Source organism: Eublepharis macularius, chromosome 16 (genome assembly GCF_028583425.1).
Source record: "Eublepharis macularius isolate TG4126 chromosome 16, MPM_Emac_v1.0, whole genome shotgun sequence".
In the NCBI taxonomy this organism is placed as follows: Eukaryota; Metazoa; Chordata; class Lepidosauria; order Squamata; family Eublepharidae; genus Eublepharis; species Eublepharis macularius.
In genome coordinates this window covers 47,187,272-47,202,229 of record NC_072805.1, presented here as the reverse complement: position 1 = coordinate 47,202,229, position 14,958 = coordinate 47,187,272, and the positions used below count along the sequence as shown (strand labels likewise).

Below are 14,958 nucleotides of genomic sequence, written 5' to 3'. Positions count from 1 at the left end.
CAAGCCACCGCGTAACAAAAGTCTGCCAAGAAAACATCGTGATGCGACATCCCCCTATGCGTCAGTAATGACTCAGTGCTTGCACAGGGGACTACTTTTACCTACCTACCCTGTGAGATAGGTATGGCTGGGGAAGAGTGGCTAGTCCCAGGTCTCCTTGTGAGTTCCATGGTTAGCCCCTTCCCCCCAGACATGAGTGCGATACCACACTGCCTTCTCTTAAACAGCCTGTTGGCTTGCATGTAACGGGCTAACTCGCCTCCCACATTGGCTCAAAGGAATGGAGGCACTGGGCTGGTTCCCAGATGCGCTTTTTCACACTACATCAAGAGGTAGATTTCACATGTGATTGAACAGATCCTGTAAGCTAGACTGGGGTGAAGGATGAGAATTTCTTGGGCTCTAAACTTTGGACAGTAGCACCTTAGAGACTAACTAGATTTCCCAGGGATGAGCTTTTGAGAGTCAAAGGGAATTGAACAGATCAAAACGTTCAGTTTTCAGCAGACAAGTACTGTGAGTAATGCTGTAAGCATCTGATTCAAGCCATTACTCCTTTGGCTTCGAGTATCTGCTCTGACCAGCAACAGCTCCCCAAGGTTTCAGGCAACTAAATGTGGGAACTAGTCCTTTATCGGCTTGTCTTTGTCTTACCTGAACATCTGGTTTTGCTTTTGCTGCTCACTGCTTATCCAGGTGTGCCAAGGCATTTTCTGACCCAAGGGGCTGTGCAGTGTGAGCTGCCTTGAGATCCCTTGACCTGGTGAACAGAGACCTGGGGCACACCTCTAGGGCTGTGCGCCGCTTCATTGGCACCTGAAAAAAACCTACACCTGATTTTTCTGACCCCCATCTTTAGTTTACATCTTTGAGGAAGGAACTAGTTGTTATGCATTCAGCAAATTATGTATGGTGTGTGCCACAATCCCTACCAGACAATTCTGCATGGTACAGAATCGGTACTTCTAGGCACCCCAAGGAGCTGATGTCATTGCTGTGTGTGTACCTTCCTTATGGAGACAGGATACCTGAGCCAACCTTGTCTCCAGTAGCAAGATTCAGAACGGCTTTTGCCTGAAGAAACACTACCAGCAGTAGCAGATAACTTGGAGGCGGGGGGGGGGGACGGGGGACCATGCAGCTGTATTATTCACTGCTTACACATGACAGGAGATTTTTGTGAATCCAACCGATCATCCCAAAGGCAGGTGACTGGAGTCACTTTTTGTCCCAGCGCATCAAGGCAGACCTATTTGCCAGAGACCAGGTACATGTTCAACAAATAGATCTGGGGAATGGCAGAATTTGAATCCAGCGGCATCTTGGAGACAAACAAGATTCTGAGGAAATGAATTTTTAAAAATCAGAGCTCCCTTCTCCAGATACTAAAGGTATTTCGAGAAGGGAGTTCTGACTCTCGAAAGTTTATGCCCTGAAAATTTTGTTGGTCTTAAAGGGTTCCTGGACCTCAATCCTACTGTTCTACTGCAGACCAGCACAGTTATCTACATCTGGGGAATAGATCCAGAGGAGTTAACCATGTTAGTCTGTAGTAGCAAAATAGAAAAGAGTCCAGTAGCACCTTTCATACTAACCAACTTTACTGTAGCATAAGCTTTCAAGAACCACAGCTCTCTTCATCAGATGTATCTGACAAAGAGAGCTGTGGTTCTCGAAACCTTATGCTACAGTAAAGTTGGTTAGTATGAAAGGTGCTACTGGACTTTTTTCTATCTGGGGAATACTTTCCAAAGAAAAATTCTGGAGAACTCAAAAGCCTGCCCACTCTTTTGTTGTATTTTAGTTGCTCCTAATTTAAAAAGTGCATGGCCTTTTTCTTTATTTCCGGTTTTGTGGGCACCCCTGGCTGCTTCTAACTTCTGTTTTCAAAAAGAACCGGGACAAATAAATGGCCAGGGTGGACGCGGCAGCCTCGGCGCGCCCTCTTGTGTTTTCGCCGCTAGGCTATCTCGGGTCCTTCTAGAGCCACAGATACGCTGCGATTTGGGTCCCGTGGCGCCTTAGAGATCAACAAGAGATTTGCTTTCGAGAGGCAGAGCTCCCTTCTTCAGATAACCTGAACGGAGCTTTGACTCTTGAAGGCCGTGACCCTGAAAATCGCGTTGGTCTTTAAGGTGCCACTGGCTGGCCCCCAATCCTGCTGTTCAACTGCAAACCAACAACGCTGCCGAACTGAACACTTCTTTCTTTCTGTCTCTCGGAAAGTCTTGGAAAGCATGCAGAACTTCCACCTAAGCGATTCCGGAAGCAATACCGGACAACCACTTTGAGACAAAGAGTCCTGCTAAACTTACAAATTGCTAAACTTAACAAATAGGGAGTCAGTCTAACTAAACGTGCTGTTCCTTGTTCCTGGGGCTGGCAACTTTTAGTTGGTACATTTATGGAAATTTGGGGGTGAAGGTTGGAGAAGTTGGAGCTCGGGGGAAGGACCTCAGAGGGGTATAATGCCATAGACTCCACCCTCCAAAGCCGTCTTTTTTCTTCCAAGGAATCTAATCTTTGTAAGTCTGGAGAACAGTTGTAATTCCGGGAGACCTCCAGGTCTCACCAGGAGGTTGGCAACACTACTTGTAGGAACATTACACCTTTATTAAAATGCAAAAAAAACACCCTCTGATGCAAACCCACAGTGCACGTTTAAGGGGAAGCTCCATCCTTCCTTCTGCTGTTGCTAAATTTCTGCGGCTTTTCTGACCCCTCCCCCCAGCACAGGATTTGCCTACGGTGCCTATCGTGTCATGGCTGCCGCCACCACTTTGCGTAACGGCTTCGGACATCCGTGCAGAAACCGGTCCCACTCGAAGCCGTTCCGCCGACTCGTTCAGGGCGCAAAATAAGGCGAGCGAAGAGTCCCATCTTCCGACGCCTCTTATTGGCTGAGAGTGGCCACAGGAGGGGGTGAGGCCAGCACCGATTGGGCAGTACCTGGCGCGTCGCCGGTCAATCCCAGGGAGGCGGCGCTTGGAGGAGGGGGTGCAATACTGCCTTTGCAAACACACGAGGGAGTGTGTTGCGAATTCCGGCCGTGGGGCGGCTCCGGTCCCTCCCACGGTCATTGCGGCTGGGAAACGGGGGCTGCTGGGGACGGTCCTGCGCCGGGGCTGCCCTTGGCCGCCTTGCACGCGAGTTGGCCCGGAGCCGGGCATTCCCTGGAGAACTCTGCCCCCCTCGCCGCCTTTGCAAGCCCCTCCATGGCTGAAGAGAAGCCCTCGACGGTGGTGACCTGCACCGCCCCGGTCAACATCGCGGTGGTCAAATACTGTAAGTACCGTCTCTCCCCGCCCCCCCCCCGCCCCCAGCTGCTTGCAAGCCGCAGGATTGGCCTTAAGCGTGGAGAGGCTGGTCAAGAAGCGGGCGAGGAAGAGTTTAATAGTGGGGGCTTCTAAAAGACTAGCGGCACCCCCCACGCTCTTTGCAGAAGGGGGCTAGATCTGAAGAGGAAGGAAAGGGAGAGCCTCTCCTTGCCGCTTTCACGCACGTTGGATAATGCCCACTGGCAAACCTTTGCACCCGCATGTTTCTGGGCGAAACAGCGAAATCGGCTGATTCCGCACACGTTGGATAATGCACTTTCAATGCACTTTATCAATCCACTCATCCACTCGCAAACAATCACTAAACGCGTATCAGAGCAAGATTCGGGGCCAGGAGCACCTTAAAGTCCAATCAAGTCTCCAGGGTAGGAGCTTTCGAAAGTCAAAGTGTATTGAAAGTATATTATCCAATGCGTGTGAAATCAGTCTTTGATGCGCTGCATAGACGTACTTCCCTTGTGTTGTCCCTCTTTTGCACTTTGAGTCACAAACCTCTTGGCAATGGAGGAACACATTCAAAGTTTCCTTGGAAGTTTGGGTGTAGTTAAGCATACTTAAAAGGAAGGCCTAAAACGAGATGGCTGGACTCGATCAAAGAAGACGCTTCCTCCAGTTTGCAGGATCTATGCAAGTCTGGTAATGATAGGACGTTTTGGAGGTCTTTCCTTCATAGGGACGCCATAGGTCAGAGGCGACTTGACGGCACATAACACACACAGCACAAGCATACGTTGCCTTGATATGGATCAGCCAGGGCAAGCTGGATCCCAGGCAAGTCAGATCTCAGAAGCCAAGCAGTGTCAGCCTTGGTTAGTAGTTGGATGGGAGATCTCCAAAGAAGATCACAGGGTTGCAGAGGCAGGCAATGACAAACCACCTCTGTTGCTCTCTTTTCCCTGAAAACCCCAGCAGAAGTTGCCGTAAGTCAGCTCCAGCCTGAAGGCGCTTTCCACCACCAAGCAAACTTTGCAGTAACTCAACCTGCTATTAGGGCATTTCTGCTCTAGCACCAAATTTCTTTTTGCCAGGTGTGTAGCAACTTTTTTTGGCGTAGTGGTTAAAAGCAGCAGGTCTCTAATCTGGAGAACTGGGTTTGATTCCCCACTCCTGTGCTTGAAGCCAGCTTGGGTCAGTCACAGCTCTCTCAGAGCTCTCTCAGCCCCACCCACCTCACAGGGTGATTGTTGTGGGGATAAACTTGCTCTGAGTGGGTGTTAAGTTGTCCTGAAGGGCGGTATATATATCAAATGCTATTATTAACGAATGGGCGGTTTCTTGGCAATGCCAGATGTCAACAACCAAGGTGTGCAAAAACAAGTCTTAGCCAATTGCTCCCTTGTTGTGAAATTCCCTGGGCCATGTTGTTGTGCTTTAAGGCTGTGACAGTCTTTCTAAAACAATTTTAAAATATTGGGGTTGTTTTAGAGGAGAGAATGGTAAAAGACACCTTCTGAAATGCAGGCTGTAAGTAAACTTATGTTCTGCTCAGTCCTTCAGAGAATTGAGAGCATCAGTTTTCTGCCCCTTCCCATCAGACAGAGAAGCAGGACAGCTGAGACCCAGCTGAAAATTGGCTTCTCCTGCTGCCATTGTACAATCTTGCCTGTTGACACCCGAGAGAGCAGGTTGGACTACTTCTGCCGAACCCCAAGATTTACAAGGCTTTGTAAATCTTACAAAGACTTACAAAGCAAGCAGGAGGATTCAGTTGTGAAAGCGGGGCCCGGTGCGTGGTGCAATTCTGCTTCCGTTCCCAGCCCTAACAATGTCATCCTTCGCCCAGGGGGAAAACGCGACGAAGAGTTGATCTTGCCGATTAATTCCTCCCTCAGCGTCACCCTGCACCAGGATCAGGTTAGTCTCTGCGCATGACAAATGGACTGTTGTGTTTGTGCAACTGAATGGGGAGTGGGGCTGCTGTTGGTTGTGATAGAAGAGCAATTGTTGGATCCAGGCTGAAAATGTGTCTGTGGGGGTGGGGGGAGGATAGGAGTGTCAAGTTAAGAGCAGAAATCAAATCCAGTCGTGTAGATTGCCTTAAAGTTCTGGCTCAAGAGGTCCGGACCCAGTTGGATCTACTAAATTGAAATTGCCATATGTCAGGAGACCTTTGAAGTTCTGTTTCTGTGATTTGAGGGACCATCACCAGGCATGCATAGCCCTAAAATTTCTTGGAATAAGTACTGACTTTGGTGTCTTCAAGCAACGATAGTGGAGTTCTCTAGTGTGGAATCTGCACAGAACATTTTTTCCCTCCCCTCTCTGCAGACCAGAAAAGATCCTCTTGCTGAAGTTCTGTTGAACTTTGGCCAAAAATGAGAGTGTCTCGGTGTCGCTCTTGCCCTTCATTCAGACTTGTGGTTCTTTTGCAGCTGAAAACCACCACGACGGCGGCCATCAGCCGGGACTTCAAAGAAGACCGCCTCTGGCTCAACGGGAAGGAAGATGACATTGGGCACCCCCGTCTCCAATCCTGCCTGCGGGAGAGTGAGTGGGAGGCAGGGAGGGGTGGACAAGTGACAAGTACTGAGAGCCAGTGTGGTGTAATGGTTAAAATCATCGAGACCTGGGTTCGAATCCTTCCTCTGCCATGAAGCTCCTTGGGTGACTGGGTCAGTCTTTTAGTCTACCTCACAAGAGTGTTGTAAGGATAAAACTAGGAGTGGGGGAAGATGAACAATATATTTTTTAAATTAGATATTGGAGCCAGAGTGCATCCTGGATGGGTGGTGGAGTTTCTAGCCAGGTTTAAGGTTGTCAAAAACAGGGCATTCGTGAGCGTGTGTTCATGGGAGAGGTTGGTGCCTAATAGAATTTCCAGTGCTCTCTCTGGGCTGCGTGGCTGGAGGCTGTGGAAGGAACAGGGTCGGGTGGCTGCATTCACAAAGCAGGCTGCAGAATTTTGCTCGGGGCGCCTTAACTTCGGCGCAAAATTCTGTTGCTTTATCTGTTCTGTCCCACTGTACACTGCAGGTTAGAGTTTCCCCCTCCGTGCAAAAAAATACTTGGATGTTGAAAAGACGGATGTTGAAAAGCCAGCCCCCCTCGCTTGTGCACTCTCTCTCTCTCTCCTTGTAGGGGCTGTGCTCTCTTCTCCTTTGCACCACTTTATCTTTACCTTAACCCTGTGAGGCACATTAAGCTGAGCAAGAGTGACTTGCTCAGGTGAGCTTCATGGCTTAGCAGGGCTCGGAAGCCAGGTGTCGTCATGGGGTCTGCGTCCAAGACTTTCAACCCAATTCCCCTTACAGGCTCTCAGTATGCAGACTTTGCAATGGGCAGGGAAATTTTTTTGGACAGAGGCGCGTTCCATTCTGTGAGCCTGCACTGTTCGTGTGTAAGCACATGGCTTCCACCTTGCTGAGAACCGGCGTTTCTGTGACTTCGGGCCTGTTCTCGCCCTCTCTCTAGGCCTACGTCACCCGTATCTCTAATGTGTGCTTTCCTGCAGTTCGCCGTCTGGCTAGGAAGCGGCGTGGTGGCAACGGCGACAGCGGCAGTGGAGACCATCCTCCCCTAAGTCTCGCCTACAAGGTCCACATTGCCTCGGAGAACAACTTCCCCACAGCAGCTGGGCTGGCCTCCTCTGCGGCTGGATACGCCTGTTTGGGTAAGCGTGGCATCTCTTGGGCCTCTGTCTCCTGAAATGGTGGCTTCTCCATTCAGGATGGCATCTGTGGGTGGGGTGGTGGGGAGCTGCGATCATGTTGCGGGGGTTGAGATTTGGAGAACTGGGTCCCGAAGCATCGTGGATAGAGCTGTGGGCTACGATTGGATGATCATTTAGGGCAGGGAGAGAGGAAGGGGTTTTTTAGAACGGCTTACCTGGTTTACGCATGCAAGGGGAGAATAATAATAACATTCGATTTATATACCGCCCTTCAGGACGACTTAATGCCCACTCAGAGCGGTTTGCAAAGTATGTTGTTGTTATTCCAAAGTGGAACAAGGGGGCAGAGACCAGAGGTGGTAGAAAGGGCTGCCCCACTTCAGTCTGACACTCCCTGCCAATAGAAAACCAGCATAGCAAGCAGAGAGAGTAGGCAAAGCCTTTCTCTTTGCTGTGCTAGTTTTCTGTTTGCATGGATTTTTTTATAAAGGAAAGGAACGTTCAGAGTTGGAATCCACCACTTGCTCTGAACCAGCGGAGTCATCTCTTATATAATAAAAGTAATAATAACATTCAGTTCAATAATGCCTCCATGAAGAACTGCAAGAGCTGGGGGAGTGCTTTAATAATTATAATGACAAAATTCGCTCTTAACCACTCAGAGTAGTTTACAAAGTATGTTGTTATTATTATCTCCACAACAGTCACGGGAGGGCTGAGAGAGCTCTGAGAAAGCTGTGACTGACCCAAGGTCACCCAGCTGGCTTCAAGTGGAGGAGTGGGGAATCAAACCTAGCTCTCCAGATTAGAGTCCTGCCGCTCTTAACCACGACACCAAACTGGCTCTTCTCTCACTTCAAGGCTCTGCCACCTTATCAGCCTAGAGAAAGATGCCAGGGGTCTTTGGGTCCTAAAATGAGGACAGAGGAGAACTATGCTGCACAAAAGAGCATAAGATTGGGGGGAGGGGCCCTCTACATAGCCGCTCCCTTTCCTGCCTTTTGAAACTGCAAGGGACCTTTGGGCCAGTCCTTCATACTCAGCCTAGCCTACTTTGCAGGGTTATGATGAAGATAAATGGAGGGGACTTACGCCACTGAATTCTTTGGAAGAAGGGTGGGACAAAAACATGGTTAAATAAAACAAGGGCCTGTCCGTCCATGAGGCATCCCTAACAGGCCACCCTTGACCCCTCTCTGATCTTGCAGTCTATACCCTTGCCAAGTTGTATGGTGTGGAGGGGGAGCTCTCTGAAGTGGCTCGCCAAGGCTCCGGAAGTGCCTGCCGGAGTATGTTTGGAGGCTTTGTGCAGTGGATCGTGGGAGAATCGGCGGACGGCAAGGACAGTGTTGCTCTACAGGTGGCGCCAGAGACACACTGGCCTGAGCTGAGAGTTCTAATCCTGGTGGTGAGTAGCCGTGCTTAAGGGTGCCACGAAAGCAGCGCAGGGTCCAGGGGCTGGGCCATTCTGGGTCATGCTTCTTGAGCTGTGTGGTGCAGTCCAATACCTGGGGATGGCCCCGGTTTTCCAGTTAATAATAATAATAATGTTGTGCTTATATACTGCTCTTCTAGACAGAGTAGTGCCCCGCTCAGAGCAGTGAACAAAGTCAGTGTTATTATTATCTCCCCAATACAGCTGGGGCTGAGAGGAGTGGCTTCCCCAAGGCCACCTGCTGAGTTCATGGTGGCAAAAGTGGGATTCCAAACAGCAGAGGGCTGTTTTGCCACCCCGCTACTTAACCACTCCCTTCTGCAGGGAGCCTGAGATGTTGCTCTTTCTTCCTTCCCCATCCCCAGGTGAGTGCGGAAAAGAAGCCGGTGGGGAGCACCGCTGGAATGCAGACCAGTGTGAAGACCAGTCTGTTGTTGAAGGTCAGAGAAGGTGCTGCCCCCTGATGGCAGGAGAATGCATGCAGCCCAGTGGGTCGACTGCACAGCTGTATTTTCATCTTGGGGAATGTTTTCTCTGTGCTCCAGCTTGCAGTCAAGTTAGCTGCCATGAGAATGCAGCAACCGTAATGCAGTAACCTTGCTACACTGAAGTATTTTGCTTGACGACGTCTTGAGAACAGAAGAAAGGGTGAAATCACCCAGTGCTGACAGTGGCCCGTCCGATGCTTCTGGTGGAGTTTGGTTGGAAGCCGGACTAGACAAGAGATCACCAATCCCTCTCATTCATTCTCAGTGCCCGGTGCTCAGAGATAGTTTATCTTTCAATACGAGGTTCTGTTTTAAGCAGAATAAAACATTACAAAGCATATGAGAGGTTACTTGAGACCTGGTAAACATCATAGATAAACAATCACGTATCCAAACATTACAGCTGCTAGCAAAAGCACGTTTCGAAATAATCTGCTTCAGATGGTAACATATTGTCTCCAGACATGTGAAATAAACCTAGTCTCCTACATGAAGACACCCATGAATTCAAAAAGTTCAGGATAACCATTTTTTTCTCTCTGGTTCAAACACTGCAAGGTCTCATATGCTTTGTAAGGCGGAATATTTTTAGGACGCTCACCATTTTTCATGTATTTTTGCCCTCATTCTCATCCCGTCAGGGAGAATGGGTGCGAGGAGCGTCTATATATCGTGTTCCCCACAAGGTGACAGGCTGGTATCGCTTCCCCATTGCTGCTGCAGTTGCCAGTAAAGTGTGGCAAATGGCAAATATACGCAAGACTATATGCTTGTATATATTTATTGGATTCAGTTGTATTTTGATGTAGAGCTGCATCATAGATTTTTCACTCGTTTTTCATTGTTTGTGGGTGTAGGTTTTTGTTTCCTTTTGTGCGGTCGCACATTCTTTCAGAGGTTCCCTTTCAAGCTACATATTTGCTCTGTGAACTTCGGTTCTATTTTTAAAAGGCGGCTTCTGCTAATGGTGGCTGCCATGTCTTACAGCAACTCCAGAGAAGTTCCCCCCCCCCCCCGGCTTACCACACTCAGCTGACTCTTCTGTTGGAATTTACTGATTATTTCCAGTTCTCTCCCCCCTGCTGAATGTTTTATTTAGGAACTCTTCCTTCTCAAGGTGGGTTTGGGTATGATCTAACGTGTACCAGCCTCCCCTCTTCCAGCACCGCGCAGAGGCTGTGGTTCCGGAGCGCATGGAACAAATGATCCAGCACATCCAGGAACGAGACTTTGAGGCCTTTGCGGAGCTCACTATGAAGGACAGCAACCAGTTCCATGCCACCTGCATGGATACCTTTCCGCCCATTTTCTACCTCAATGACGTCTCCAAGCAAGTGATCGCCTTGGTTCACCGCTTCAATGCGCACTACGGCAAAGCCAAGGTTGGAGGGGCAGCGGCAATGCTTGGGAGGTGTGGGGACTACTGCGGCCTTGCCTGTCAGCAGAGGAGGGGCTGCTTTGGAAGGGAAAACTCCGTATGAGTTAACAAGGGAAGCTTTTGTTCAAGAACTTCACTGTAAGGTGAAAAAGTCCTGTGTGGCGCAGAGGGAGAGGCCTCTTTCTCCCTCTCACAACACTAGAACTCAAGACAGGGACAGGTGGTAGATTTGAGATAGGCAAACAGAAGTTGGACTTGCCACAACACATCATTTAACATGTGGAACTCACTGCCACAGGATTGGCTTAAGGCTGTTCTTGTTTGCAGGGGCTTTAAATGAGATTTTTGATGCCTGCAAGTGGATTGATGTCTTTGGGTTTACCATGTTGTGTGTTTGAGTGAACAGCTGCCATGAGTTCAGATTTGGGAGAAGGTGGGAAGTAAGTAGGTTAGTGAATAAAATCTGGCATTCGGGGGAGCTAGTCTCTTCTCCCAGGGCTTGCTTGTCCAAACAGAAACCTTGGCAGGCGCTTCACTGACATCTGGGCTGGATTGCAGGTGGCTTATACCTTTGATGCTGGTCCAAACGCGGTTCTCTTTGCTCTGGAAGACACTGTAGATGACCTCGTGGAGGTGGTCAAGCGCAGCTTTCCTCCAGAAAACAATGGAGGCCAGTAAGTGAGCCTGGAATTCACGACGCTTCTTGAAATGGCTGTGCCACTTGCAAGGGGGGGGGGCAGGGAAGCGGTGGGGGCTGGACTGGGCATTCCCCTGAGCGCTGCTTTCTTTCCCATCCCTCCGCTTAGGTTCCTGAAGGGCCTGCCAGTGCACAAAGCGTCTCTGTCTGACGAACTTCTCACAGCCGTGGTGAGAGATCCGGTGCCAGGAGCGATCCGGTATTTGCTGCTCACCAAGGTGAGGCTGGGATGGGTCTGGGACGCCAACTGCAGCCTGCCCATTGCCCTGGGCTGAGGCTGGCGCCCTCTTCGTGGTTGAGGCAATGACTCTGCTCGTAATGTGGCCGCCCAGGGTGCATCCAGGGTGTAGGAGGGCACTGCCACACCTCATACCCCTGGCATGCCTTCTCCATGCCGAGCTGGATGTTGTGGGTGCCATTTAAGGCTGGAGTTAATTGGGGTGGAAAGAAGAATTTCCAGAGTGAAGGTGCGACTGGCAGGACTGGATGCCATCACTTGCCGTATCGCGGAGAGTGTCAGTCTGGTGTGGGGGAGAGCTCTCTCTCTCTTGGCCTGGCCGACATCGCAGGGGTGGCATAGGGCATGGCGCATAGAAATCTGTTGAATTCTCCCAGCTGGAGGCAGGATGGACCGATGGGGTCAAAGCCATGGAGTGTTCCTTCTCTTCCTCCTCTCCTCTGACTCTGTTGAATCTTTAGCTGGCAGCCTCCCTTATTCTAATGCGGGTTTTTTCCCCTCTTCCAGCCTGGGCCGGGGCCCATGATGGTGGAAGATGCCAGCAGCCATCTCCTCGGAGCAGATGGGCTCCCCCAAAGCAGCCCTTGAGCAAATGGAGCGCCATTCCTGGGAGTGCACCGAGCGCATGGATGGGGGCTTGGAAGACCTGCAGAGGACGCTGCCTTAAAAGATGGGGGGGGTTGTGAATAAGGGAGAGGAGAGGTTGCGGGGGGGGGGCGGGGGGAGTGTATATGTGGGGTTTCCCCAAGCTATGCGGAAAAGCGAGTATGTGGATTTGCATACGCTTCTCCCCTTGTTTTGTATGCCTGAAAGGTGTTCGGCAGGGAGTCCAGCAAGCACAAGCTTCTCTTCTCTCTCTGCCCTCTTCTCGGCTTTTGAGGGCTTGGATTTCCTTCCTCTAAGCAGCGATGGGCTGACGGTCACTTGGGGTCTCCTGGTGGACCGCTGGCCAGCTTCCGCTGCTGTGCCAGCAAGGGGCTGGGATTCTTGCAATGAGCGCTGACCTGAGTGGGCCTTGCTCTGGCCAAGCACTTCTTGACTTGTTCAGTGATCGAAAGTACATAAACCTAAGCAGTGTTAAAGAGGTCTTGTGTACATGCTCTGGCTTTGTACTCTCAATGTGGGAGGCAATGGAGGCACTTCAGTAAAAAACGGGATGATACAAATTTGCTTCCTGCACTGCGTTGTCCGTTCTAGCCCAGCTGAGCTCAAGGTGACAATCATAACTCGCTCAAGGAAAGATCAGTCGTTGCAGCGTTTTCACACCGATGGTGGTAATGACAGCCCAGGCTGCGTTCAGACGTTGCAGGCAGTGTCGTTAAGGAAACTTATGCGCACAGCCAGCTTGTTGCGGGATTCCTTTCCTTAATGGGTGTGACCAGCAATGTCCGAATGTTGCCCCAGCACCCCCCTGGGCAGCAAAAGCAGCTTTTCCCTGGTTCTGTGGTTTCTTAAATTCTCTCTCCCACGGTGTTCCACAGACAGACTTTTGGGCACCACTGATGCGTTTGCAGTTCTATAATGTTCCTAGATCCTTGCTGTCATTTTATTTTTAATTGATGGGTTACAAAAGAAAGTTTCATTCTCTGCCCGTCGTTGTTCCCTTGCTGTGGGATTATTGTGAGGTGGACATTGCCCCCTCTCACTCTTTGTGGCTCTGAGTTCCTCGCAGACATCTACCTGTGACAGTGTGCCATCATCCACAGTCATAGATGCAGAGGAGTTAGCCGTGTTAGTCTGTGGTAGCAAAATCAAAAAGAGTCCAGTAGCACCTTTAAGACTAACCAATTTTATTGTCATCTGACGAAGAGAACTTGATTCTCGGAAGCTTATGCTACAATAAAATTGGTTAGACTTAAAGGTGCTACTGGACTCTTTTTGATCATCCACAGTGTTACTCTAACAGCTCAGAGTGCAGCTGCCACCTCTAAAGTGCTGCCAACCTGTGCAACTGTGGGCAAAGAATGAAAGCGCAGTTAGGGAATAGGGGTGCAGCGGCAGGGCCCTGAAGGGAAGGGGGCTAGGACAGTAGGGGAAGAAGCAGAGGGTGGAGGAAAAGACCGTGGGAGGGAGGTAAGTGTGTGCTCAGAAGATAAAAGGGTTTGGGACAGATTTCACATCAAGGAAGCTGGCTGGGAAAAGAGCAGGGGAGAGTTCGGGCTTGCCAGTACAGGAGGGTGAAGCGGCGGTTCGATGCCAGTTGGTTGCAACCAGCCAGCCTCGTTCTCTATGCCCTGACCCAGTGGAGCCCCAGTCAAAGCACAGGAGTTCTATCCCTCTGGGCGGTGGATGCAAAACCTTGGTCAACCCAGTTCCTAGCGGCTGAGAGGAAGTCTTCCCCCCGCTGGCCCTTAAGAGTATGCAGCAGGAAACGTTTCTTAAGATGGTGTAACGAGCTTTTGCCCGTGTCTGAAACTAAGCTTCTACTAGCCAAAAGAAAGATGTATCTCAGCTTTCAGCAATTAGTTCTCAGACCTGTCAAACAGATAAGTTCTTTGAACCACCTGTTTATCAGTACATTTATTTATATAGGGTTCAATATTGCTTTGCAACTCTTTATCAAACACACAGACACCTGTCTAGAGTTTATTTCACTTTATTGAAAATACACCCTAGTTTTTTAATGAAACAAGTAATCAAAACATAAATGGCTATTAATATAAATCCTATAAACACAGAACACAGAAAGGCAATAAGAAATAAGTTTGCTAACATTTTTTAATAAATTCCAAGTTTAACATAAAGTTTCTATGAAATGCATAGGTAAAAATAAGTTCTCACCTAAATTCTCTCGAGAGATTTCTTCCATCAGAGCTCTGCCATTCTATCCAAGTTTGCAATTTTATACATCATCATATGCAAATATCTAAGGTCTATTCACATGATCGCACAAACAAACGATAATTGGTCTGATGCTTCATTGAATATTCATAGTTTCTATTGTACAACCTTCCAATTAGTAAAAAATTACGTTATACTCAAACTTACAAAACTATAAATCTCTGAGAAGTGTCAGGAAAAGTTGAGAGATCACCATTGGTTGAATCTCCGATAGAGGAACATTAATCTCGATAGACTCCACTATTTTAATTAACTGTCAAAAGATTAAAGCACACCTGTTAGAATTACCTAACACAGAAAAAACCACACAGACGATTCATGCAAAGTCTGAACGTCCATCTAGAACACAAGGGCTTGGCCTAGTATTGCTCAGTATTGATTATTGTCATGTGCTTTTATCTATATTAGTGCAACAATGGGTTGCACAAAATCCAGGTCTTGGGTTCATGCCTGATAGGCAGGGATTCCCCCCCCACCCCCTTGGTTAAATGCTTTTGTGAGAGTGACCGCACGTGGTTAAACGTGCAAACATGTAGCAAGACTGGGGGCCCCGCACCTTACTCCAGGTCTTGGCCCCAGGTATCTATTTGTTTAAAATACTTCGATAACTAACTGTAAAACAAACTTCTCTGAAAATAGTTTTTACACCAAACAGGAAATGCATTCTAAAGGTGGAGCACAGTTTAGTTTTAGTTTATTCAGTGTTTAACCTGCCCTCCCCACAAGCGGGCTCAGGGCGGGGTACAACAGTCATAAAATGTAATTGCATAGCAAATTCTACAATAAAATTCAGCAATTAAAATTATATATATACAAAAACCTGATACAGTTGGCTACACATTCCTGCCTCCAGCATACAAAGAGGAGGTAGGCAGACACATGAGCTGTACTTGAACACGGGAGACCGGTGGGAGGCTCAATGCTGGTCCTAGT

At 49.0% G+C, this 14,958-nt stretch overlaps 1 protein-coding gene across 1 annotated transcript; it reads left to right on the top strand.

The window, feature by feature from the left end:
* Positions 1–2,999: 2,999 nt before the first annotated feature.
* Positions 3,000–12,350, top strand: MVD (mevalonate diphosphate decarboxylase). Its single transcript, XM_055000155.1, has 10 exons — positions 3,000–3,285; positions 5,122–5,192; positions 5,711–5,825; positions 6,790–6,948; positions 8,157–8,356; positions 8,749–8,823; positions 10,035–10,253; positions 10,808–10,923; positions 11,056–11,164; positions 11,692–12,350. The coding sequence occupies exons 1-10, from the start codon at positions 3,216–3,218 to the stop codon at positions 11,770–11,772; spliced, it is 1,215 nt and encodes a 404-aa protein (XP_054856130.1). The 5' UTR covers positions 3,000–3,215; the 3' UTR covers positions 11,773–12,350.
* Positions 12,351–14,958: the final 2,608 nt, after the last annotated feature.